Source organism: Rhinopithecus roxellana, chromosome 2, assembly GCF_007565055.1.
Source record: "Rhinopithecus roxellana isolate Shanxi Qingling chromosome 2, ASM756505v1, whole genome shotgun sequence".
Taxonomy (NCBI): domain Eukaryota; kingdom Metazoa; phylum Chordata; class Mammalia; order Primates; family Cercopithecidae; genus Rhinopithecus; species Rhinopithecus roxellana.
In genome coordinates, this window is record NC_044550.1 from 43848704 (window position 1) to 43874921 (window position 26218).

Consider the following 26218-nt stretch of genomic DNA (forward strand, 5'->3'; position numbering starts at 1 on the left):
GATGTACGATGTAACGCAATCCCAACTAAAATCCCAGCAAGTTATTTTGTGCGTATTAACAAACTGTTTCTAAAGTATATATGCAGAGGCAAAAGATCCAGCATAGCTAAAACAACATTGACGAAAAAGAACCAGGTTGAAGAATTGACGTTACATTACTTCAAGGATTCCTCTATAGCTACAGTAAGCAAGACAATGTGATATTAGTGAAAGAAAAAACAAACATATCAATGATACAGAATAGAAAGCCCACAAATAAACCTATCTAAATACAGTCAACTGATCTTTGACAAAGGAACAAAGGCAACATAATGTAGAAAACACAGTCTTTCCATCAAATAGTGCTGGAACAACTAGACATCCACATGAAAAAAAAAAAAGTATTTAGACACATCTTACACATTTCACATAAATTAACTCAAAATGAATATCAGACCTAAATGTAAAACACAAAGTTATAAAACTGTTATGGTATAATAACAAAATCTTCATGAACTTGGCGTTGGCAAAGACCTTTTAGAGATGATGCCAAAGGTATCATCCATGAAAAAAAGTTAAGATGGAATTCATTAAGATAAGATTAAAATTTCTACTCTGTGAAAATCAGTACCAAATCAGTGCCAAGAAAATAAAAAGACTAGAAACAAACTGGAAAAAAATATTTGCAAATGTCATATATATAATAAAAGACATATATATAATATAGAAAGAACTCTTGAAATTTATCATACTTGTGCAAGACTAGTCCAACATTTAAAAAGCAACTAATGTGGCTCATCACATCACCAAGATAAAGTAAAAAAAAAAAAAAAAAAAAAAAAAAAACAACATAGTTTTATCACTAGATACAGAAAAATTAAAAACCAAATAACCCATTTACAAAATGGACCAAAGAACTTAACAGACACTTCACTAGAAAAGATACACAAACGGTAAATAAATATACAAAAGGATACTCTACATTATATGTCATCAGGAAAATGATAATGTGATATTACTGTGAACCTTCTAGAATGGCCAAAATCCAGAACACTGACATCATATGCTGGGAAGATGTGGAACAACAGGAACTCTCATTAATTGCTTTTAGGAATGCAAAATGGTAAAATCATTTGGAAGGCAATTTGATGGTTTCTCACGAAACGAAATATATTCTTACCATACAGTACAACAGTCATCCTACTTGATGAGCTGAAAACTTATGTCCACACATAAATCTGCAAAAAGATGTTTATGGCAGCTGCATCCACAATTGCCAATACTTGCAAACAACCAAGATGTCTTTCAGTAGGTGAACGGATAAGCTGTTACTCAGAGACAGTGGAAAGTTATTCAGCAATAAAGAGAAATAAGCTATTAACCCATGAAAAGACATTGAAGGAATTTAAATGTGCATTACTAAGTGAAAAAAACTCAATCTGAAAAGGCTGCATACTATGATTTCAACCATATGACTCTCTGGAAAGGCAAAACAATGATGACAGCTAAAAGGTTAGTCGTTGCCAGTGGGGATGGGGTGTGAAGCACAGAGGATCTTTAGTTCAGTGAAAACACTGTGAATAATACTATAATGGTAGATATATGTCATTGTAAATTTGTCCAAACTTACAGAATGTACAATACCATGAGTGAACCCTGTTGTAAACTGTGGACTTTGGGGATTTTGATGTGTCATTGTAGGTTTATCAGTTGTAACAAATGTACCATACTGGTGACAGATGTTGATAATAGGGGATGCTATGCATGTATGAAGGTAAAGAGTACCTTAAAATCTCTGTTCCTTCTCTTCAACATTGCTGTGAACCTAAAACTGCTCTAAAATAAAGCCTATTATAAAATAATGCAAAACAAAACAAATTGATTTTAATAATTTGTTTCTGAGTAACAGGCTTACATTTTGGCTTGAAATAGTAATTCTCAAATAAATATAAACTTTGTAAAACAGCATAAGTATTACTATCTATCATATAGAGCTTAAAAGACAATGAAGGATAAATCCTCTAATAATCAAACGAAAAATTACACAGGAAAAACTACATATCCAAAAATCACTTCGCATACTTTGTCCTCTATGCTTACACATATATATGCATGCAATTGACTTATGAACACCATCGGTTTGAAATGCATGGGTCTACTTATAAATGGATTGTCTTCCACCTCTATCACCCCTGAGACAACAATCAAACCCTTGTCTTCCTCCTCCTCCTCAGCCTACTTGCTATGAAGACAATGAGGATAAAGACCTTCATGAATTTCCATTTCTACTTAATGAACAGTGAATATGTTTTCTCTTCCTTATAATTTTCTTAATAATATTGTCTTTTCTCTAGCTTACTTTATTTTGAGAATACCATATATAATACATATTATATGCATTGTAACAGTTAATAATGCTATAATTATATAGATGTAATATGTGCTCATTGATTCTACATTATTGATAAGGCTCCCAGTCAACAGTAAGCAATTAGTAATCAAGTTTTTGGGGAATCAAAAGTTATATGTGGGCTTCAGGATGGCTGACTAGAGGCTCCTGACATTTGCTTTCTACACAAGGAAGGATTGAATCACAAAGCAGATAGGTGATCACAGTTTGAATAGGGCATCTAGCAGAGAACATTGAAATTGAGCAGGAAATTGGCATGAAAGCTCTGAATCATGAAAGGTGAAGGAAGTAAAGCAAGAAGCCCAGCCAACTGTGGGGAAAAGGTAAGCAAGAGATTCCCAATGGTCCACCTTTTCACCATGGGCTCCTTTAATCTTAGCCCTGGGATAGCCCCTGAGCCCTCACGGGCCCCAAGAGTAGTATAAGGAGCTGCCTGGAGTCAACACGATGACATTATTCCAGAGAGGGAGTTCATACTGGATTCCACACATCTCTTAAGACTCAAATTAACTGCTGCACAGTTCCATTTTGAGAGCTCAGTTTCCAATAAATTGTATCCTGCCTTGGGGCCCAACAACCCCTGCATCTCCACATTCCTAGAGCCCCACTGACATCCCCTCACATCCACCTAGAAAGCTATGGCAACATGACACCAGATGGACACAGCAGCTCGGATGTTTTTCAGCACACAGCCTATGCAGTGTCCTGTATCCCAGGAAACAGGAGGGTGGTGTAGTGCATGAAGGAGACTGCTGTCAGGACAAAGAGAGTTAAAGTACACACTCCCACAAGCCTGAGAGCTGCCTGTTTGCAGCCACTGCAACACTGTAACATTCACCTCCTTAGCAACAGGCTGCTGCTAACCTGCATGCTTCAGGGTATCTGGGGACTGGCAAAATTGGACACTATCCTGGGGCTTGAAGACAGGCCTGCCTCACACACTAACACTACTCCACAGCTGGTCAAACATGCTGTTCAGGAGCTTAGGGATCAATCCACCTGGCCTGCCACAGCTAGTAAGCATATGTACCATCAGCAGTCTGAGGACAGGCCCACCTGGTCACCAGAGCCACCAGCCTCTATGAGGATTGTGCAGGAACTGGAGGATTGACCCACCCATCTGTCTGTCCTTGGAACCCACATATAGCATCCAGGAAAACCTGACAGCAGATCCACCCCCCCCCCCCACAGCCATTTACTGTGTGCATCATCCATGGGCCTAGGAACTGGTCTGCACTGTCCACCACTACCACTGCTGGATGTGAGCATACCATTTGGAGACCTGTTCCACCCACCATAGCCTATGACTGCAGATAACATTGGGGAGAACTGAGGATAGGCCCACCCAACCTGGAACCACCTTTTCCAGTGTCTGTGCACATTATCCAGGGGCCTGAAGCCACAAGCACTCATGCATAACTTCCAGGAGCCTGGGGACTGGCCCATTCATGCTGTCAGGGTCCCATACAATGTCCAGGGTTATGGAGATAAACCAGCCACAACCTGTACCCATGCACACTATCAGAGGGCCTGAGAACAGGTCCATACAAACTGTTACTGCCCCTACCAATGCTTGCATGCATCATTTAAGGGTGTAAGGATTGACTCCTCCACCCACTACCACCAGTACTTATAAATGCATTCTAGGGTGTCTGAAAATGAGCCCTTAGCCTACTGATGACTGCACATATTGTCTAGGGCTCTGAGGATTCACCTGTTCCATCTGTCTCCATCAGTGCCTGCATATGCCTCTTGAAAGCCTGAGGATGGCCCCTCCCAGCCTGCCACCACCACAGTTAACAGCACTCATTTGCATATGCCAGTTTGAGGCCTCAGGACTGGCCCATTCATCCAGTTACCACCACTGCTGACACCTGTGCATGCTACCAGAGGTCTTAAGGGTTGGCCCACAGACAGGGCTGGCATGAACACCACAAAGCAAGAGGCCTGAGTACCCACCTGCCTATCCAGCTAAATATTGTCATTGTAAGCACACGAGAAGTCACCAAGAGGCCCAAGAATCATTCCACCTGGAACACTAGTGCCTGCATACACTGCCTGGGCACCCAATGACTGGCACACATGGCCTGCTGCTGACACCACTGGTGTATAAGGATGACCCACCTAATGTTCTAATTTCCAGTAAAATCTTACCACAGGCTTCACCTACAAGTACAGCCTAAGCCTCTGAGTACCACACAGACAATACTGCTGATGATTACAAAGTAAATCATACAGAGACTATAATACTGCACACACAAGAATCAAAGACTAAGTGCCCTGCCCAACCAACACTATAGGGACATCTACAGGATAATTTTTTTTCCTTGAAAGCCAATCCATAAAATTAGAAGAAGCAACTGTTACATCAGATCTGTACATATCAGCATATTGAGGCAAGAAACAAGATAAAATGAGAAATCATGATAAGAAATGTAATAATTATCTGGCAACAGATCTCAATGAAAAGAAATATATGAAATCCCTAAAAATAAATTTAAAATAATATTAAAGAAGCTTAGTGAGATATAAAAGAGCACAAACAATACAAATAAATTAGAAAATCATTTGTAATCTAATGAGAAACTTAACAAAAAAGATAGATATAATAAAAAAGGTTTAAACTGTACTTCAGAAACTGAAGAACTCAATTAATTAAAGAAAAACACAAAGGAAAGCTTCCACAATAGACTAGATCAAGCAAAAGAAAGAATTTCTAAACTTGAAGACATGTCTTTTGAAATAGCCCAGACAGACCTAAAGAAAAGAATAAAAAAGAATGAAGACAGCCTGCCTGACATATGGGGCATCATAAAGCAACCAAATATTTAAAGTTTGAGTGTTCCAGAAGAGAGACAAACAAAAGCATAGAAACTCCACCTAAGGAAATAATAGCTGAAAATATCCCATCTTGCAAGATGTAGCCATCCAGAAACAGGAGCTTAAAGATGCCCAAATATATCCAACCAAAAAGATATTATGTAAGACCTGTTGTAATCACACTGTCAAAAATTAAAGATAAAGACAGAACACACACACACACACACACACACACACACACACACACACACACACACACAAAGGAAGAGAAAAGCATCAAGTCACATATAAAGGAATCTTCATCAAACAAACAGCTAAGTTCTTAGCAGAAACTGTTAAGGACAGGAGAGAATAGGATAATATATTAAAAGTACTGACAATCAAGAATACCATATGTAGCAAAGTCGTCCTCCAAAAATCAAGGACAAATAAGGTATTTCCTAGATAAGCAAAACCTGAAAGAAATCATTACCACTAGACTGATTCTACAAGAGATGCTTAAGAGACTCCTACATCTGAAAGCAAAAGGATAGTATCTACCATCATGAAAATACAAAAAAAGTATAAAACTCATGGGTGGAGCAGACACAATAAGAAAGGGAAGGACTCAAATGTTACCACTACAGAAAACAACCAAACTGCAATGACAATGAGAAAAAAAGAAAGGATCAAAGTGTTTACAGAATTGGTTCCTTCTGGTGGGTTCTTGATCTCACTGACTTCAAGAATGAAGCCGCAGACCCTTGTGGTGAGTGTTACAATTCTTAAAGATGGTGTGTCCATAGTTTGTTCCTTCAGATGTTCAGATGTGTCCGGAGTTTATTCCTTCTGGTGGGTTCGTGGTCTTGCTGATTTCAAGAGTGAAGTTGCAGACCTTCGCAGTGACTGTTACAGCTCTTAAAGTTAGTGCAGACCCAGAGGGAGCTGCAGCAAGATTTATTATGAAGAGTGAAAGAACAAAGCTTCCACAACATGGAAGGGGACCCCGGCAGGTTGCTGCTGCTGGCTTGGGTGGCAAATCTTACAACACATCAAAAATATAATACACTATGATTAAGTAGGATTTATTCCAGTAATAAATGTATACTTCAACATATGCAAATCAATACATATGATATATCATATCAACAGAATGAAGGATAAAACTCATATGATTATTGTAATGGATACAGATAGAGCATCTAATACAAGGCACAATCCATTTATGATAAAAAAAAGAAACTTCTCTACAAATTAGGCATGGAATGAACATACCTCAACATAAAAGGCATATAAGACAAACCTTCAGCTAACATCATTCTGAATGGCGAAAAAACCAGACTCTTTTATCTAAGAACTGGAACAAGACAAGGATACCCACTCTTATTCAACATAGTACAGGAAATCCTACTCAGAGCAATCAGGAAAGAAAAAGGAAAAAGAAAAAGGGCATCCAAATTGGAAAAGTGGAAGTTAAGTTGTCCTTTGTAGATGGCATAATCTTATATGTGTAATGACATAAAACCACCACCAAAAATATTTTAGAACTGACAAATAAATTCAGTAAATTCTCAGAATACAAAATCAACATACAAAAATCAGCAGCATTTTTATACACCAATGAGAAACTAGCTGAAAACTAAATCAAGAATTTTATGTTATTTACAATAGGTACCAAAAATAAATAAATAAATAAATAAATAAATAAATAAATAAATAAATAAATAAATAGAAAAGGCGGGGGGGGGGGGGGCGGGGGCGGGGACTTTGAATAAATTTAACCAGGAAGGGGAAAGAACTCTGCAAGGAAAACTCCAAAACTCTGATAAAAGAAATTGAAGAGGGCATAAACAAATGGAAACACATCTGATGCTAATGGATTAGAAGAATTAATATTGTTAAAATATCCACACCACACCACCCAAAGCAATCTACAAATTCAATACATTTCCTATCAAAATACCAATGACATTCTTTACAAAATAGAAAAACAATCTTAAAGATTATATGGAACCACAAAAGACCCTGTATAGACAAAGTAACAGCAAAAAGAACAAAGCTGGAAACATCACACTTCCTGACTTAAAATATACTGCAAAGCAATAGTAACCAAAACGGCATTGCACTGGTATAAGAATAGACATAGACCTATGTAACAGAGAACCCAGATATAAATCCTTGCATTTATAGTCAACTGATTGTCTTCAAAGGTGCCAACAATATACATTGAAGAAAAGACAGCTTCTTTAATAAATGGTGCTAACAATACTGGATATCCACATGCAAAAGAATGTAATTAGACACCTATGTTTTATCAAACACTAAAACACAACTGAAAATGGATTAGCAACTTAAAAACTAAGACCTCAAACCATAAACTACTAAAAGAAAACATAGGAGAAATACTTCAGGACATTAGGCAAAAAATAAATAAATAATAATAATAATAATAATAATAATGACTAAGACCTCAAAAGAATAGGTAGCAAAAACAAAAATACACAAATAGGAACATATTAAAATAATAAACTTCTGCATAACAAAGGAAACAACAGTGTAAAGAGGCAAAAGAGTAGGAGAAAATATTTGCACACTATTCATCTGATGAGGGACTATTATTCAGAACTAAATAAGGAACTAAAATACCTCAGTTCCCAGAAGCATAAAAACAAGAAAACAAATTATTCCACGGAAAATTGGGCAAATAATCTGAATAGATATTTCTCTAAAAAAGACATACAAATAGCCAACAGATATATAACAAAGTGGTCAACATCGCTAACATCAGGGAAATCCAAATCAAAGCTACAATGAGATATTATCTTACCCAACAACAAGATATTATCTTATCCAAGTATGAATGGTTACTATGGAAAAACAAAAACAAAAGCAATGCTGGTGAGGATGCAGATCAAAGGAAATTATTATACACTATCAGTGGAAATGAAATTAGTACAGACATTATGGAAAAGAGTAGAGAGTGTCTCAGAAAACAAAAATAGAACTTTTATAAATTCCAGACTTCCACCCTGGGTATTCATCCAATGGAAAGCAAATCAATATTATCAAAGGGATACCTGCATCCTCATGATTATTGAAACACTATTTACAATAACCAAGCTATAGAATCAATTATTATTTGCAACAACATAGATGTAACTAGAGGTGATTATATTAAGTGAAAAAAGCCAGGCATTTACAGACAAATATTGCATGTTCTCATTCGTGTGTGGTGGTTTAAAAAGAAGTTTAACACTTTAAAAAGTTTATCTCATGAAGGTACAGTATATATTTACAAGAGGCTGGGAACGACAGTGAAGGAATGAAGAGAGGTTAGTTAATGGGTAGAAACATACAGTTAGAAAATAGAAGTAGCTTCTACTGTTTGATAACATAGTAGGGTAACTATAATTAACAATTAACATATATTGTATATTTAAAAATAGCTAGAAGAGAGGATTTGAAATGCTTCCAACACAAATAACTGATAAGTGTTTAAGGTGATGAATATTCTAAATACTGTTTTGATCATTTCACAATTTATGTACATATTAAAATAGCACATGAACCCCATAAATATGTGTAATTATTAGATATCTATAAAAATTGTTTTAAAATATGCTTACATGGACGGTTGGCACCTCTGCATTGTTCAAGGGTCAAGTGTATGTGCATGTGTGTGTGTGGACACACACAAATAAAAGACCAGTAATGTTTTAGGCTGTACTTCTAAGTAAAATTTACACATAATTTCCTAGAAATAAAATTTTTCATATAAGAGAGCATTATTCAGATAAAATTTATTTGGTAAATACTTTGAGAAAATCAATTTATATGTTAATTTTTACATTATTTTTCAATAGAAATGGCATAATTGATATTAACCAAATTGTTATTGCAATACAAAAAGAAACATTTTGTATGACACAAAAACAGGATATGTGTGTATGAATACATATATACACACACACACACACACACACAGACACACACATATCGTTTTACTTAACAAGGAACTAATTTTAAATAATTTAGTTTATAAATAAAATTGATACAATATAAAACATTTCAATTTCTTAGATAAATAAAATTCAGTTAAATTTAAGAGACGAAAGAGTTATACGATCTGAAGAGAATCCATAGTATAACTCAGTTAAATTTAAACATTTAAACCTTGTTAAAACACATATTTTTTTCAGATTCACTGTGTACTGTCAATTTTATTCGTAGTGAAAATTCTTGCTATTCTACAAAATACTGAACACATTTTGAATGTATAAAAATTATTTTCCATATATTGCTTACTTATCTGAGCAATCCTAAGGTTATTTATTAGTAAAATAACATTTGCTTACTGAGAAAATCCTTGTCCATTCTGAATAAAATATGCAAATATACTTTCTATTTGCTAATCTACTACCTTCTTTATCTTTGTTCGTTTGTTTGTTTGTTTGTTTGAGACAGGGTCTCGCTCTGTCACCCTGGCTCCAGCATAGCTGGGACTACATACACATCCCCCATGCCCTGCTCATTTTTTTTTTTTTTTTTTTTTTTTTTGAGATATGGGATTTCCGCCATATTGCCCAGGCTCTTCTTGAAGCCCTGGACTCAAGTGATCCTTCTGCCTTAGTTTCCCAAAGAGTTTATTCTACAAGCCTGAGCCACCAAGTCTGGCCTAAAATCTTCTAATGGAAATTCTCAAAGCTATTTTTTTCCGTTTTCCTGAATTAATCAAGCTTAACATGTGATATTTTTTGGCAATTTTCTTCCTTGTGTCTTGAAAAACAGCTCTGTTTAAGTAGGAAACCTGCACTGACATTTTGTATTTCTCTGTGTATCTGTGTCTGCATTTTCACACCACTATATCTAATTATTTATATCAGTTCATCTTTTACTTTGGTTTTATTTCTATATATTTACTTTTAGACAAGTTCTTTGTTTTAATAAAGTTTACTGACAAATTTAGGTTTTCATACTACAATAACCCCATCAAATGAATGTCAAGTGGTTGCTGTTTTTTATTATAATTTAATTTTTATTGCTCTAATCAGGATGAGCAATATTTTGGAGACATCTGTGCATCTTAAGAATTTACTGTTGGCCGGGGGCGGTGGCTCAAGCCTGTAATCCCAGCACTTTGGGAGGCCTAGACGGGCGGATCACGAGGTCAGGAGATCGAGACCATCCTGACTAACACGGTGAAACCTCGTCTCTACTAAAAAATACAAAAAACTAGCCGGGCGAGGTGGTGGGCGCCTGTAGTCCCAACTATTCGGGAGGCTGAGGCAGGAGAATGGTGTAAACCCGGGAGGCGGAGCTTGCATTGAGCTGAGATCCTGCCACTGCACTCCAGCCCAGGCGACAGAGCGAGACTCCGTCTCAAAAAATAAAATAAAATTAAAATAAAATAAATAAAATAAAATAAAATAAAATAAAAATAAAAATAAAAAATTACTGTGAAAGTGGCTAAAATATGGTTTTAAAAAGAAGAAATATTATAAAAAGGGGTTTCTGTGAAAAACTATAGTAAATGCATATTGGGCAAATTCAAACAAATTCTGGATTAAATGCTTGAATGAAAAAGCTTTTTTGTTTTCATCAACTTAAATGTAGAGAAAGTAATAATAACTCAAATTTTAACTATAATCAGTTAAAATTTAGAAGTAAATTTTTGGTTTAACTACCATCATTTGACTTGCCTATTCAGTATTTTAAGACTCATTTTCTTTTAAGAGAAAGAAACATTAATGAAGGGAATATTAAGGTTTCAAATGTAGAGTTTCACGTACTCCCATCTGTATAATTATGGAAATGAATAAATTATCACGATGATAGTTTATCCTTTTTAAGATGTTGTAAAACTGACTAAGAAGTGGAGGTTATGATAACTAAACTCCCTGATGAAGCCACTGAGACATCAATTTAGTCATCAGAAGCTCTTATATGCTCAGTTAATTATCATATTTTCCTCTCTTTGTGCTTTCAGTACAACTAAAGGACTGAAAAGAGCAGAAAAGCACAATCCTATGCCTAATTGAATACATGTCTGAATCATTTAGTAGTTAATTTTTCTGATTTATTTTGTCCAAAATTATTGCAGAAAGGGCAGTTCTCAAGGATTTATTCAAAATCAGCACTTTTTTAAGACGTGAAAGTCAAATGAATTTTTTCTAAAATGTTAAGAGCTTATAATACATCCCTATTACACATGAAGGTTTCTTTCGGGAAAATGATGTTAGTCTTGAAAATAAGAAAATTCAGGCCGGGCGCGGTGGCTCAAGCCTGTAATCCCAGCACTTTGGGGGGCCGAGACGGGCGGATCACGAGGGCAGGAGATCGAGACCATCCTGGCTAACACTGTGAAACCCCGTCTCTACTAAAAAATACAAAAAAACTAACCGGGCGAGGTGGCGGGCGCCTGTAGTCCCAGCTACTCGGGAGGCTGAGGCAGGAGAATGGCGGGAACCCGGGAGGCGGAGCTTGCAGTGAGTTGAGATCCGGCCACTGCACTCCAGCCCCGGCGACAGAGTGAGACTCCGTCTCAAAAAAAAAAAAAAAAAAAAAAAAAAAAAAAAAAAAGAAAAGAAAGTAAGAAAATTCAAAGTAAAATGCATGTACCAAATTAGAAGGTTGTCAATTGCATTATTCTGGTGTGGAGAATGGCATACAGCTTTTGCATATCAGATTAAGAAACTTTGATCTTACTCTGTTTTTACATGTTTGCACTCACAGCTTTATTTCTGACTTCTATAAAGTTAATTAAAACTTATTGTCTGCTCTGTGGTGTACTACATGACAAAACAAAACAACAGTAATACTAGGTAATTATCCTCAGCTCCGTATAGATTGAGCAACCAATGCATAATACAAGATAATGACCCTCATAAAGTGCTAGATGAACACATATCAAACCCAAATTGACGGATTGTTGATTATGAAAATTATTTTTTATTTAAAATTAATTGGTCCTTGATATGACTAATGAACAAATATTTGTTACTCTAGGGAATATCATGCGGTCTTACTCCACTGTCAGAGAAAGCAACATATAAAGGTGCTGAATGAATAAGAAACATTGAGATGAAACAATGGACACTGTTAAAACAATATTTTAAAAATTAAATTTAAATATTAAAGGTTAATAACCAAAATTAAAATATATGCAAAAGTATATAAATATATATTTCTCTCCCTATAAACTGTTTCAAAATTTTTTTCTAACATCTTTCAGAGAAGAGCAATGCCATGAAATATTTATAATTGTACATACACAGAATGTTTTAGGATCATTTTGCTATTAACAGCCTAACAAAAATTGGAATTCCTATTACTTTTTAGGGTTTAAATCTTATAACTCTCTTATTTAGCAAATCATATACACACAGGAAATCATAAAAAAATTCTGAACAGTATACTGAATGCTTAGTCACAATCCTGTTAAGTAGAGGGTGAAATATGTAAAAATAAATGTATTTGTTGTTATACTTTCAGTGTATAATAAAACATCAAACGTAATGTAACAATATTAAGACCTACATGGTTCTTATGGACTATTATGCACCAACATTTTATGCGTTTTTCATTTAACCCTTTCAAAACAGCTATAAGGGGATTTTAGTGTAGCATAAATAAATCATGTAAACATATGATTATAATACATTTCACTAGTATCATATGCTTACTCAGGGAAAAGAAATATTTTTTTGAATTATCATGAAAATGTCTTTTGAGACAAATTCAGAAAATCAAAAAAGTATTGTGATGACTTGAAGTGTCTGTATGGAACTTTAGTCCTCAATAATTTTCAAATTTAGAAGAATAAAAATATTTTATTCATTTTTTAATTTATAGAGTTCATTTTAGTAATTTAGAACCAAATATTTTGACAAATTACTATGTACTTAAGGAATCCAAAAAAAAAAAAAAAACTCACATGCATTTTAATGGATATTTAGTACTTTTATTTGGAGATTTAAATAATGTCAGTAGGGGGCTTAAGGTAACTTTTGTCTCATGATATTCAGAGGTAAACATTTTTCTCATTTGTCCATATAAATTAACTTCACATCCTCAGGTACTATTGCTATACATTATTTTAGTTTCCTGTGCATTAAGACATATTTTTAATTGATAGTTTTACGAGTTGTGGAAAAATACATTGAATATTTTGGACAAAGAAAATTCAAAAATATATCTTAGGGATAAAATTTGGATTGAATTAATGTGTTAAAACTATTACTGTTGTATACAAACAATTTTTTAAATTATATTTTTACTGATTGCAACATTTCAAGTTTGTCAAAATAGTAATCACTAAAAAGATAAACCAAGCAAAAATTCTTATTGTGTAAGAATTTTAGGATATATTTAAAATGTATTTTCCTTAAATGGATAGAAAACAAATTAACAGTTTTTAAAAATAACTCTATTTTCTTTTCCTTTTCAGGTGACACAGTCATCTACTATTCATGATGTTAAGCAAAAGTTTCACAAAGCATGTAAGTTTTATATATTATTTAGAATTTATATTACAGTTCTTTATTTTCAAATAGGTTTTAATTTTTCTATAAGAGCAATATATGATAAAGTGTATGGAAACTATAGTTTTACAAGGAGCTCAGAAAGGATAGTTTGCTTAATATTTCTTTGGCATAAAAATTCTAGCATTTAACTCTAATTGACCCTTTAATCTCCAGAATTTCCAATTTTTCTTCACAAAGTTGTTTTTAATTTATATTTAAACTTCATTGTATTATAAAGAGAAACTTTGTATATACTAAAGACATTAATTGATATAAGTATTTATTTCTATTTAAGCAAAATACTAGGCACATTTTTACTTCCTGTATTTATACTGGTCAAGTATCATTCACACAGAAATCCTTCACACTATTCATCTAAATTATAGTGTTTAATTTTATTAATAAATTTACATCATGAATTAGTCTCTTATTTACTTAAAAATATTTATATTTGATGTATTTCAATTATATTTTTATTTTTATACTTTCTCAATAAAGTTTACTCCAAATGTTAAATATAAAAATGTCTATAATTATTGGCAAATATTGTTTTTACAAACTTTATTTTTGGAGCAGTTTTTGTTTCATAGAAAAAATTTAAGTAGAAAGTGCAGAGATTTCCCATATAACCATGTCCCCACACATGCCTGGCCTCCCGTATTATAAATATCCCTCACAGAATGGCACATTTGTTGAAATTAATGAATATACTGGCAGACCATGATAACCAAAATTCTATTGTTTAAAGTTCTGAAATTGATCCAATAGTCCCATAGACAGTTATTTTTGTATAAACAATGAAATTGACCCTTCTGTTCTTAAAGCTTGATACTATTATTTTATCTAAGTTCTTTCCTCAGCAAAGGGTCCCTTAGCCTGCTCAAAAAGTATCAAAGAACTAAAACTCACCAGGTCATCACATGGAGACAATAAGATGCTAGGCCCCTCATTCCTCATAACTGTGTCCTTTCCCCTCCATAGTTCCTGTTTTCTTACACAGTTACATTTCCTCCCTTTTACATAAACCCCTGATGTTAGTTAGTCAGGGAGACAGATTTGAGACAGCTCCTATCTCTTTGGCTGCAGCACCCAATTAAAGCCTTCTTCTTTTCTCAGTCACTGGCTTTCTGTGCTATGAGCACCCAGACCAAGACTGAACCCCTGGAATTTTGCTAACGGTTCACATTTGGTGTCTATGCGTTTTGCTAGGGAACATTTTTAATATTTTAGATTATTTAAACAATGTGTATTTTGTGAAAATAATCATGAAACTCACAATTTAATGCATTAAATTAATTACACTTCACAGTAAATAAGTAGAGCTCTCATATTACTTTATTTTAGGACAAACAAAATAATTACTGAGTACTTTTCTACATATGGCATTATGCCAAACATAAAGACTAATTCAGTAAAGGTAGAAAACGTGCTGTAAATTGTCAAAAATAGTCTTATGTGGAAGACAATATATTCATCTAAAGAATGTAGAAATAAATTGCAAATAGTCAATGTACCTAAAATTTATAAACATTTGAGTACAATCTATTTAAAATTTGTAATTAAACAGAAAGCCTATACAGGAAGGAATAGAATTGTTTGAAATATGCTTACTCAGTTTAAAATTCTTGAGGAAGTTGACATTTTTTATTTTGCCATGAAGTCATATAGGAATTGGTTATGCTGAAAAGAGCCAGAAAAGCATTATAGTAAGGGACAAAGAACAAAGCCAAAAAGATATCTCTCTCTCTCTCTCTCTCTCTCTCTATATATATATATATATATATATATAATATAAAATTCGGAAACTGAAGTTAAGCAGCTTACAAAAAAATCCTAGAAATGTCCTGTAGCAAAAGTGGATAGCTGACAATACAATAGTATAGTTAGTTTCAATAGCTGTGTCAGGACAATAATTATTGATAGCTATTCTTTTATTTCGCTTTGTAAGTACTAATCTTTAACAGCTTTACTTAAATTGTGACTTTTTTCACTTTTTAAAAAGTATCTTTATTTTGAGATTTCAATCATGTAAAATATAAAAATAATATTTCAGCATTTTCCTATATATCATAGTGTATTTCAAAATTTTGCTGATCTTTAGGTTTTACAAATTGAGGGCACACAAACACTTTTTGTTGCATTATATTATATAAAGTATTTAAAATAATGTATTTGCCAGTTTTTGAAAGACATTGAAAAATATTGCTAATCCTGAAAAATCTGTGAACATATGGACATCAGTAAAATGAATTTCTCTCACAACGGCCTTAGGATCTTATCTTTTTAGCATATTTTAAAATTAGATAATATTGGATACTTATTAAAGTACATAAATATGCACCAAAGAGAGTAATCATATACGTACAAAGCCACATTTGTCAGATTTTTAAAAACTTTACTTTTGACACCAAATTAATTTTTATGACATTTCTGACATTGTTTGTTTTCAGGCCCTGGAGTGGGAATTTAATCTTGGGAAGAAAAAAAAAAAAAAAAATCTTCTCAGAAGACATTATTTCCTGAAGGCAGAATTCTTGTTATATGTCTTTTATATCTATCTTTTGTTGTCTTAGGTGTTTTGATTAATCCTGATATTTTGTCTTCTTACGATTTCTCAGACTTTTCAGCTTTACATTTTTCTTTGTTTTATTTTAGAACTTTGTTTACTGTAATATGTCTTTTCTCTACAATCACAATCTTAACATTCTTCCAAGGTTTATAATAATTTTTACATTCTGTTTTGTTATAAGAATAATCTCTTAGGTTACCCTAGTAATGCCACAGCAATCAGACTGGTGAAGAAATAGAAAGAGAGAAAACCGTATTCATGAGTTAGCTGCTAAGGCAAGGAGAGAGGAATGTTTTTCATGAAAAATAGAAGCATGTAAAACTATAAATTAGATCTATGCATGGACGTACAAACAAGTAATTTCACCCATTTCTTATGCTTTTCTCATTTAATGCAGCAAAAATGCAATGCATGAAATGTCCCCAGCTGCAAATCCTCAAGTGGTCTTTCTTTATCTTGATCTATTTATTTCTTAACACTTGTAATTATTGTTCTTGTTTGCATCTTCAAGTCTCTTCTAGAGAGCTTAAGAAATTTTCACGCTACTCTCTCTTTTATCATGCTCTATTCAGGTTCATTTGCTCATAAGTATTCCATAGAGGAATTGTTCGTTATTTTAAAAACCTAGTTGAAAAATAAAGAACTATTAGTCCCAGTGACACTCTGACTAATACTGTGTAAATATTTTTAAACATTTTTAAGAGATTTAAAAAACTTCTGTGTGTCTTTATTATTTATTCTAGCAGAGTACTACCACCCTATTTCTATTGTTACCCAATTCAACAAATAACCTACTTTTCTCTTGGGATAGAATATGACTTTATGACAGCATATTTAAAAACAAAATCATAATAATTTACATTTAAAGAAATAATTGGTGGTTATTAGCCACTCATAAATTGGGCAGTATCTTGTCTAGATATGATGTAACTAGAGAAGAGCTTCAATAAGCATGACAGAACAGTTGATTTTTATAAAGTGGCTAGCTGGGGCAAGAATGAGAAAAATGTTTCTTCCTGCAAAGAAAAGTGAAAAATTCCTATAGTCTAGGTTTCCACAGAAAAGCAGATGAATGTGATATTTTGCATTAATAGAATAAAATATATATTTATGTAAATACTTTGAAAAATTGATAAAGCAAAGGTCTACTTAATATTTTCTATAGGAACTGGGCACGAATGATTGTAAGCCAGGAAATCTCTAACAGAGATTCAGAAATACCACTGTACAAACATGCATAAAGGTAGAATTTTGTATAAAAAGAGTTTGTAAAATTATTTCTAATTATTTATTATTTGATTGTTTATTATTATAATTATTTGGTTTTGATTAAATGTAATTTAATTATAATTGTTATTGTTTTACAATTTAGTTATAATATAATTTAATTAATTACAATGACAAATTAATTGTATTTTATTATTGAATTGTGTTTATAATTTACAATCTAAATTACAATGTAATTAATGTAAAAGTAATTATGTATTATTATTACTGGGTTTGTAGTTAAAAGTGGTTTGTTTTCACAAGATAAGATGCCCTAAATGGCACTCCAAATAGCATATATAGTTTCTACAGAGAAACTAGTCATCCATCAGTTATAATGGATGACCACTTCTGTGATTATTCAATGTGGGTAAACACCATAATTACAATTAAAATCACAGGTTTGAAGTTGGGTGAAAAAATAGTTTGGGAACATATTGAATGAGGTTCAATCTTCATGCAGTAGCAAATCATGCCCTGTATTAAATATTTTCAAAATTATATCAAAATCTATTTTCAAAGCTTATGTCAAAGCTCATACAAAATGTACAGTATGAACTATGTGATATTTTAATTTAGCTTAGCATATTACTAAGCACATGATTAATAGTTTTCTTTCTGGATAATTCATCATTAACATTGTGGATCCTTACTTGAGATAATAGTTTTATTACACGTTTTGGTAATTTTTAAGTAGTAAGTACTTTTTAGGGTCTCTAGATCACATTTCTTTCTATATAATCAAAATTGTTTAGGATGACTAAAGATTAAATAGAGGGAACCGTCAGAAATAACGCACATGGAATTTTTCTACTCTCTGATTTTGTGTGGACTAGTAACATATTAGTCAAATTGATAAAAATTACTTGCATTTAAGATAACTAGAGATAATAATGAAAAGGTAAAGATATGAAAAAAACTTACTTCTTGTGAAATTTATGTTGTTATTGCTCTTCTTTCTTTTCTCAAATCTAAATGTCTCTGAGAAATTATTAGCCTCCTATGCTTTTCAAACATTATCCCTCAGAAACATAACTCTTTTAGCTTTCACTGGCATTCTTCACCTGGTGAAATCTATTTTTTATTGGAGAATCCATTTCTTTTTTTTTTTTTTTTTTTTTTTTTTTTTTTTTTTTTTTTTTTTTGAGACGGAGTCTTGCTCTGTCGACCAGGTTGGAGTGCAGTGGCACGATCTTGGCTCACTGCAAGCTCCGCCTCCCAGGTTCACGCCATTCTCCTGCCTCAGCCTCCTGAGTAGCTGGGACTACAGGCTCCCGCCACGCCACGCTAGTTTTTTGTTTTTAGCAGAAACGGGGTTTCACCGTGTTATCCAGGATGGTCTCGATCTGCTGACCTCGTGATCCACCCGCCTTGGCTTCCCAAAGTGCTGGGATTACAGGCATGAGCCACCGCTGCCGGCATGGAGAATCTATTTCTAAAACCTATAAAGTTTATATCCAAAAAGTTGTCTCCTAATACTTATCATCCATATTTCTTCTTCAAATTAATTTGTCTTTGTTAAATTTCTTATTTTCTACCAGTTTATAGCATCATTATTTCTTAGTTTCTTGACCATTTGAACTACCTTTAAAACATTTTTCTTTAAATTGTCTCTTATGCAAAGTATTCCTATACCTTTCTCCATGTTTGTTCACATCGTTTTTATAGCAGTAAGAATCATCTTTCTCTGTTTAAAAATCTTCACTTAATTATCAAGATACATATGCCTTCGTGCTCTCTAAGAGAATTTTCCTCACTCCTTCAATCTGTACTCTCATTTTTCTATATAATTGAAAAATTATAGCTAATAGCAAAGTGCAGCACTTGTCAAATACAATGTCTTATAATATCACTACATGTCCTACTCTATTTTGCATTAGCATATATAATAATAACAATTAAGTTTTTTTCAGAATTTATTATGTGCCAAGGACCTAAAATCTTTCTATCGTAGCATAGTTTGAAAATAACTGTGACAATACTATGATCATTTAGGTACAATTATAATTTTTATGTTTCAGATAAAAATCTTTAAAGAAATATCCTATAACTTGTCCCAGGTCACACAGCTAATAAGTGACAAAGATGGAATTTAAACTCAGGCAGCATGACTCTGTACCCTGTGCTATAACCACTAGCCTCCATTCCCTCTCTTTTCCTGAAAAATTCTCATTAAATTCTTCAGGCAGAAGTCCCAGTAGTATCCAGTTATTTTACTTGAGAAAGGTTACTACTAATCCTCATTCTCAAATAGAAAACTGCAAAGTTTGTTTTAGAAATTATGTAGTGAATAATATCACAGCAAATCTGAACATAGCTCACAATTGGTTACAATAACTGAAATCCCTGTCTAAGGTCATATGGTAGTGTAAAAAAAGAAAAACTACTAAACTATTAATACAAACAACAGCTAATATGAATATAGAAGAAGAGTGCAAATATGGCTTAAAATTGCTAATAAAGTATTCTCCTTTGAGATTGATCTAAAAAATAGTAATATATAAATTGAAAGAGTCGATGAATGATTAACAGCTGAAGTATAATTTGTACACTGACTCTGTGTCATAAAAGTTTCTGAACGACAAAAACAAAATCATTTTGCCCATGACTTTCATGTTATCTATTAGTTGAAAACACCATACAAAGTTTTCGTGATGTTTATTATCTATCACAATACTTGTCTAAGCAGTTCCCAGAAAGAACCGTGGTGAACGAAGCAAAGTAAGAAGCAATGAAATTAACAGGACAAGAAAGGGTATATAATTTATTGTGACGGTTGGAATGCATATAAATCTTTGCCAAAATTCTGGGAGACATAAACAGTGCTAAATTTTGAAAGGTTCAAGGATAGTAACTCAGGACAAAGACAGCGGAGCAGGAGGATTTATCACATATAGTAGAAAATAATGAGTGTTCTCTGAGCAATTTGGAAGTAGCCCCCTGGACAAGGCTGTGGAATTCCCTGAACTCTTAACAAAAAAAGCCAGAAAAATGATGAATGCAACCAAAAAAAAAAAAAAAAAAAAATAGTGGCAGAATGTTTTAAAAAAATAAAAGCTCCTCTACTGCTAACTCAAACAGTACCTAAGATTCTCCCTCTAGTCTGTTGTGTTAAAAACAATTATGAGGGCCGGGTACAGTGACTCAAGCCTGTAATCCCAGCATTTCTGGAGGCCGAGGCGGACGGATCATGAGGTCAGGAGTTCGAGACCAGCCTGGTCAACATGGCGAAACCCCATCTCCACCTAAAACATAAAAATTAACTGGGTGTGGTGGCGTGCGCGTATAATACCAGCTACTCAGGTGACTGAGGCAGGAGAATCGCTTGAATCTGGGAGGCAGAGGTTGCAGTGAACCAAGTTTGTGCCATTGCACTCCAGCCTGGGTGACAAGAGCAAGACTTTATCTCAAAAAAAAAAACCAAACAAAAATAAAAGAAAAGCAAACAAACAAACAATTATGAGCCTTGTCAACATTTTAGATGGAGAAATGGGGTAATTTGCCAAATTATTCATATTCATTTTTTGGTAACAGACATGGTTAGATTTTATGAATGCTATATAAACAAGTGTTCATTCTAAGAACCTTCTAGGAACTTTAGTCAGGAAGGTCCAATAAGCACTTTTATTATTGGGCAGCAATATCACCAGCTTTTTCATAGTGTATGTGTTTTTCAAGATTGAGATGTGTTAACAAAACCTGTTAGTGTTGATGCCCTGGTTATGGAGGAAATCCTAACAAACATGCCCACTGGAGACAAAGAAACTGAGTTATTAAATCCCTTCCCACAGTTGAGCACAACAAAAGAGATACATCAGCATCTTCCATGGACATTAAATAAATATCTTAGCAAGAGGGAAAGCATTTTTATGAATCATATTTCACCAATTTACAACTGAAAAAAATTTAAAAATGTCTACTTTTTATTTAGCATACTACATACATTCTTTGACAATTTTATACCATATATTGTTATTATCCTTCAATTTTAGATAAAAGATCATTAAAGTTTTGAAGATCATTATTATTTGGTAACAAAAAGTTTCTTATTTGACATAAAAAATTGACTACTCAGTGTGACTACAATAAAATGCTGGTCAAATTTATTTTGCTGCATACTTAATGTCATTAGATTTTATATAAGTGATGAGAATTCTATGTGATATATGACACTTTTTGTATTTGTATTTTGTATTGATTTTTTGCCTACATACATGCACAAATTGAAAGACATACTGGAATATATTAACAATTGCATTAGTTTTAAAATTATGAGAATTTTATTTTATTATTTTATTCAACTTTTAGGTTCAGGGGGTGCATGTGCAGGTTTGTTATATGAGTAAATTGCCTGTTGCTGGGATTGATGTACAAATGATTTTATTACCCATGTTGTGAACATAGTAATGAATAGGTAGTTTTTTGACCCTCACCCTCCTCCAACCCTCCACCCTCAAGCAGGCTCCAGTGTCTATTGTTCCTCTCTTAATATTCATATGTACTCAGTGCTTTACTCCCACTTATAAGTGAGAACATGCAGTGTTTGCTTTACTATTCCTATGTTAATATATATATGATAATGGCCTCCAGCTCCATCCACGTTGATGCAAAGGACATAATTTTATTATTTTTACGGCTGCATAGTACTCCATGGCATTATATGTACCGTATTTTCTTTAACCAGTCCACTGTTGATGAGCCAGTAGGTTGATTTCATGACTTTGCTATTGTGAATAGTGCTGCAGTGAACATATGAGTACATGTGTCTCTTCGGTAGAATGATTTGTATTCCTTTGGGTGTATACACAGTAAGGGGATTGCTGGGTCAAATGATAGTTCTGTTTTAAATTCATTGAGAAATCTCCAACTGTGACTGAACTAATTTACATCACCTCGAAGAGTGTATATGTGTCCCCTTTTCTCTACAACCTTGCCAACATCTGTTATATTTTTAACAATGGTCATTTTGATTGGTGTGAGATCGTAATTCATTGTGGTTTTGATTTGCATTTCTCTAATGATTAGTGACACAGAGCTTTTTTTTCATATACATGTGTATCATCTTTTACATGTCTATTCATGTTATTTTCCCATTTTTAATGGAGTTATTTGTTATATGCTTACTCAATTGTTTAAGTTCCTGCTAGGAGCTGGATACTAGACCTTTGTCAGATGCATAGTTTGCAAATATTTTCTCCCATTCTGTAGGTTGTTTGTTGATTTCGTTGATAGTTTCTTTTGCTGTGCAGAAGCTCTTTAGTTTAATTAGATTACATTTGTTAATCATTGCTTTTGTTACAATTGCTTTTGGCATCTTTGTCATGAAATCATTCCCACTTCCTGTGTCTGGAATGATATTACCCTATCTTGTCTTCCAGGGTTTTTACAGTTTGGGCTTCACATTTCAGTCTTTAATCTATCTTTACATTTAAGTATTCAATTCACCAAATCAAGTTGAATTTTGTATACCGTGGAAGAAGGGTGTCCTGTTTCAATCTCCTGCATATGGCTAGCCAGTTATCCAAGTGCCATTGATTGAATGGGGAGTCCTTTTCTCCATTCCTTGTTATTGACAATTTTGTCAAAGATCAGATTATTGTATTTGTGTTGCTTTTCTTCTGGTCTCTCTATTCTGTTCCATTGATCTATGTGTCTGTTTTTGTACCAGTACCACACTATTTTGATTACTATGGCCTTGTAATATAGTTTAAAGTCAGGTAACGTGATGCTTCCAGCTTTATTAGTTTGCTTAGGATTCCTTTGGCTGTTTGGGATCTTTATTGGTTCTACATCAATTTTAGAATAGTTTTATTATTCTAATTCTGTGAAAAAATGTCTTTGGTAGTTTGAAATGAATAACATTGAGTCTGTACATTGCTTTGGTCAGTATGGCCATTTTAACAATATTGATTCTTTCTGTACATGAGTATGTAATTTTTTTTTTGTTTCTTTGTGTCATCTCTGATTTCTTTCAGCAGTGTTTTGTAATTCTTATTGTAGACATCATCCACTTCTCTGATTAACTGTATTCCCAGGTATTTATATTTTTGTTGCTATTGTGAATGAGATTGTATTTTTGATTTGGCTTCCAGCTTTAACACTATTGGTGTGTAGAAATGTTATTGAATTTTGTACAGTAAAATTTGCTGAGGTGGTTTATTAATTCTAGGAGCCTTTGAGCCCAGACTATGGAGTTATCTAGATACAGAATCATATCCTCTATGAAAATAGATAGTTTGACTTCCTCTCTTCCTATTTGAATGTCTTTTAAAAATTTATTTTGCCTAATTGCTTTGGGTAGAACTTCCAGTACTGTGTTGAATAGGAATGGTAAGAGTAGAATTCCTTGTCTTGTTTTCGGTATTAAGTGGAATGCTTCCAGGTTTTGCCTGTTTAGTACGATATTGGCAAAGATGGCTTTTATTATTTTGAGGTATGTTCCTTTTATGTGTATGTGTATATGTACATATATAATATTTAACATGAAGCAGTACTGAATTTAATGAAAAGCCTTTTCGCATCTACTGAGATGATCATGTGAGTTTGGATTTTAGTTCTGTTTATATGATAAATTACGTTTATTGCTTTGTGTACCTTGAACTACCTATTGTCCTCTGAAGCCTATTTTATTATGGCCAATTTTTATGTGCTGCTGAATTCAGTTTGCTACTGTTTTGTCTACAATTTTGAATATATCTTCATCGGGGTTTTTGTCCTAAGATTTTCTTTTTTTGTATTGTGTCTGCCAGATTTTTGGTATCAGAATAATGCTGGCCTCATAGACTGAGTTAGGGAGGTGTCCTTCTTCCTCAATTAAAAAAAAAAAAAAAAAAACAAAAAAAACAAAAAAAACACCAATTTTAGTAGCATTGGTACCAGTTCGTTTTGAAAGTCTGGTAAAGTTTGGCTGCAATTCTGTCTGGCTAGGGCTTTTTCTGGTTGGTAGGTTTTTTATTCCTTATTCAATTTTGGAATTTATTATTGGTCTGTTCAGGATTTCAATTTCTTTTTTTCAATTTCAATCTCTGGAGGCTGTATGTTTCCAGGAATTTATTGATTTCTTCTAGGTGTTCTAGTTTCTGTGCATACATGTGTTTGTAATATTCTCAGAGTTTCTTTTTGTCTTTATTTAGGGTAATGTTATCTATATCATTTCTGCTTGTGTTTGTTTGGAACTTCTCTCTTTTGTTCTTCATTAGTCTAGCTAGCCTTCTATCCATCTTATTTATTATTTCAAAAAATAAACTTTTGGTTTCATAGATCTTTTATGTGGTTTTTAACATATCAATTTCATTCAGTTCAGCTGTGATTTTGTATATTTCTTTCCTTCTACTAGCTTTGGATGATTTGCTACTGCTTTTCTAGTTTCTCTAGATGTGAGGTTGTTAATGTGAGAGCTTAGTAACTTCTTGATGTAGATGTTTCCCTATAAACTTTCCTCTTAACACTGCTTTAGTTGTGTCCTGGAGATTCTGGTACGTTGTATCTTTGTTTTCGTTAGTTTCAAAGATATTTTTAAATTTCTGGCCTAATTTTATTTTTTACCCAAAAGCTATTCAGGAGCAGATTGCTTAATTTCTATGTGGGTATATGGCTCCAAGAGATCTGCTTGTTGTTGATTTGTATTTTTATTGTGCTGTGCTCTGAGTGTAGCTGGAATAATTTCAGTTTTTCATAATTTGTTGAGAATTACTTCATGGCCAAATATGTGGTTGATCTTAGATTATGTGTGGTGTGCAAATAAGAATGTGTATTTTTGGGGGTGCAATATTATCTAGATATCTGTTAGGTTCATTTTGTAAAAACTAAAATAGAGTTTCCTCTTCAAAGACTTTCTTTCCCGTCTAATTAGGAATAAATAGTAACTTCTCTTAGAAACAACATTTATTCAAAGACTTGTGCTAACATTCTTAAATATCTGCTAGTCATAATAAATAAATCAATGTACTTTATGTTCTTAGTTCCCACAATTTAGCCTAAACATTTGTGCTGGCATGCTTATATTGTCCAAGCAAGCATTAGGTCATAGCCTGTTCCTCTTCCTTACTTAAAAATGTTTTTACCTTTCTCAGCATTCCACAAGTTACTTCCTCCTTCCTTTGTTCTCCTCTACCTTTGCCTCTTTTAAGAAGTTCTAAGTTGCTAGCCAATTGGGACAAATACAGAATGTGAGGTCCTGTTCCAGCCAATGGAAACCAGACATAACAGTCGGGTGAATACATCAGGTTATAAATGACCCTGTCTCTTTTGTTCGGTGCACTCTCATGGAAAAACTGCTGGCGAGTGTACCCTTTCTGCAGGAAGTAAAAATGGTTTTGCTGAATAAATTAAATTTATGTTCAAGTGCCATTTCTTTACGGCACCAGGGAACAAGCATTTCAAACAATTTGGTAAAGTGTCGAGTTTAGGTCATGAATATCTTTGTTAGTTTTCTCCCTTGACGATTTGCCTAACTGTCATTTGGGTGTTGAAGTTTCCCACTATTATTTTGTGGTTATCTAAGTCTCTTCATAAAAATCAAAGAATTTGTTTTATTAATCTGGAGTTTACAGTGTTGGGTGATTATATATTTAGGATAGTTAAGTCTTTTTGAATGGAATCCTTTACCATTATGTAATATCCTGCTTTGTCCTTTTTGATAGTTGTTGTTTTAAAGTTTGTTTTGCCTAACAT

At 33.3% G+C, this 26218-nt stretch overlaps 1 protein-coding gene across 3 annotated transcripts in view; it reads left to right on the forward strand.

The window, feature by feature from the left end:
- The window catches only part of TECRL (trans-2,3-enoyl-CoA reductase like), a 130254-nt gene that overhangs the window by 16462 nt on the left and 87574 nt on the right, over positions 1 to 26218 (forward strand). For all 3 annotated transcript variants that reach the window (XM_010372595.2, XM_030923043.1, XM_030923032.1), the window contains exon 2: positions 13635 to 13686. In XM_010372595.2, the coding sequence (XP_010370897.1) occupies positions 13635 to 13686 (52 nt within the window). The remainder of the gene's footprint in view (positions 1 to 13634; positions 13687 to 26218) is intronic.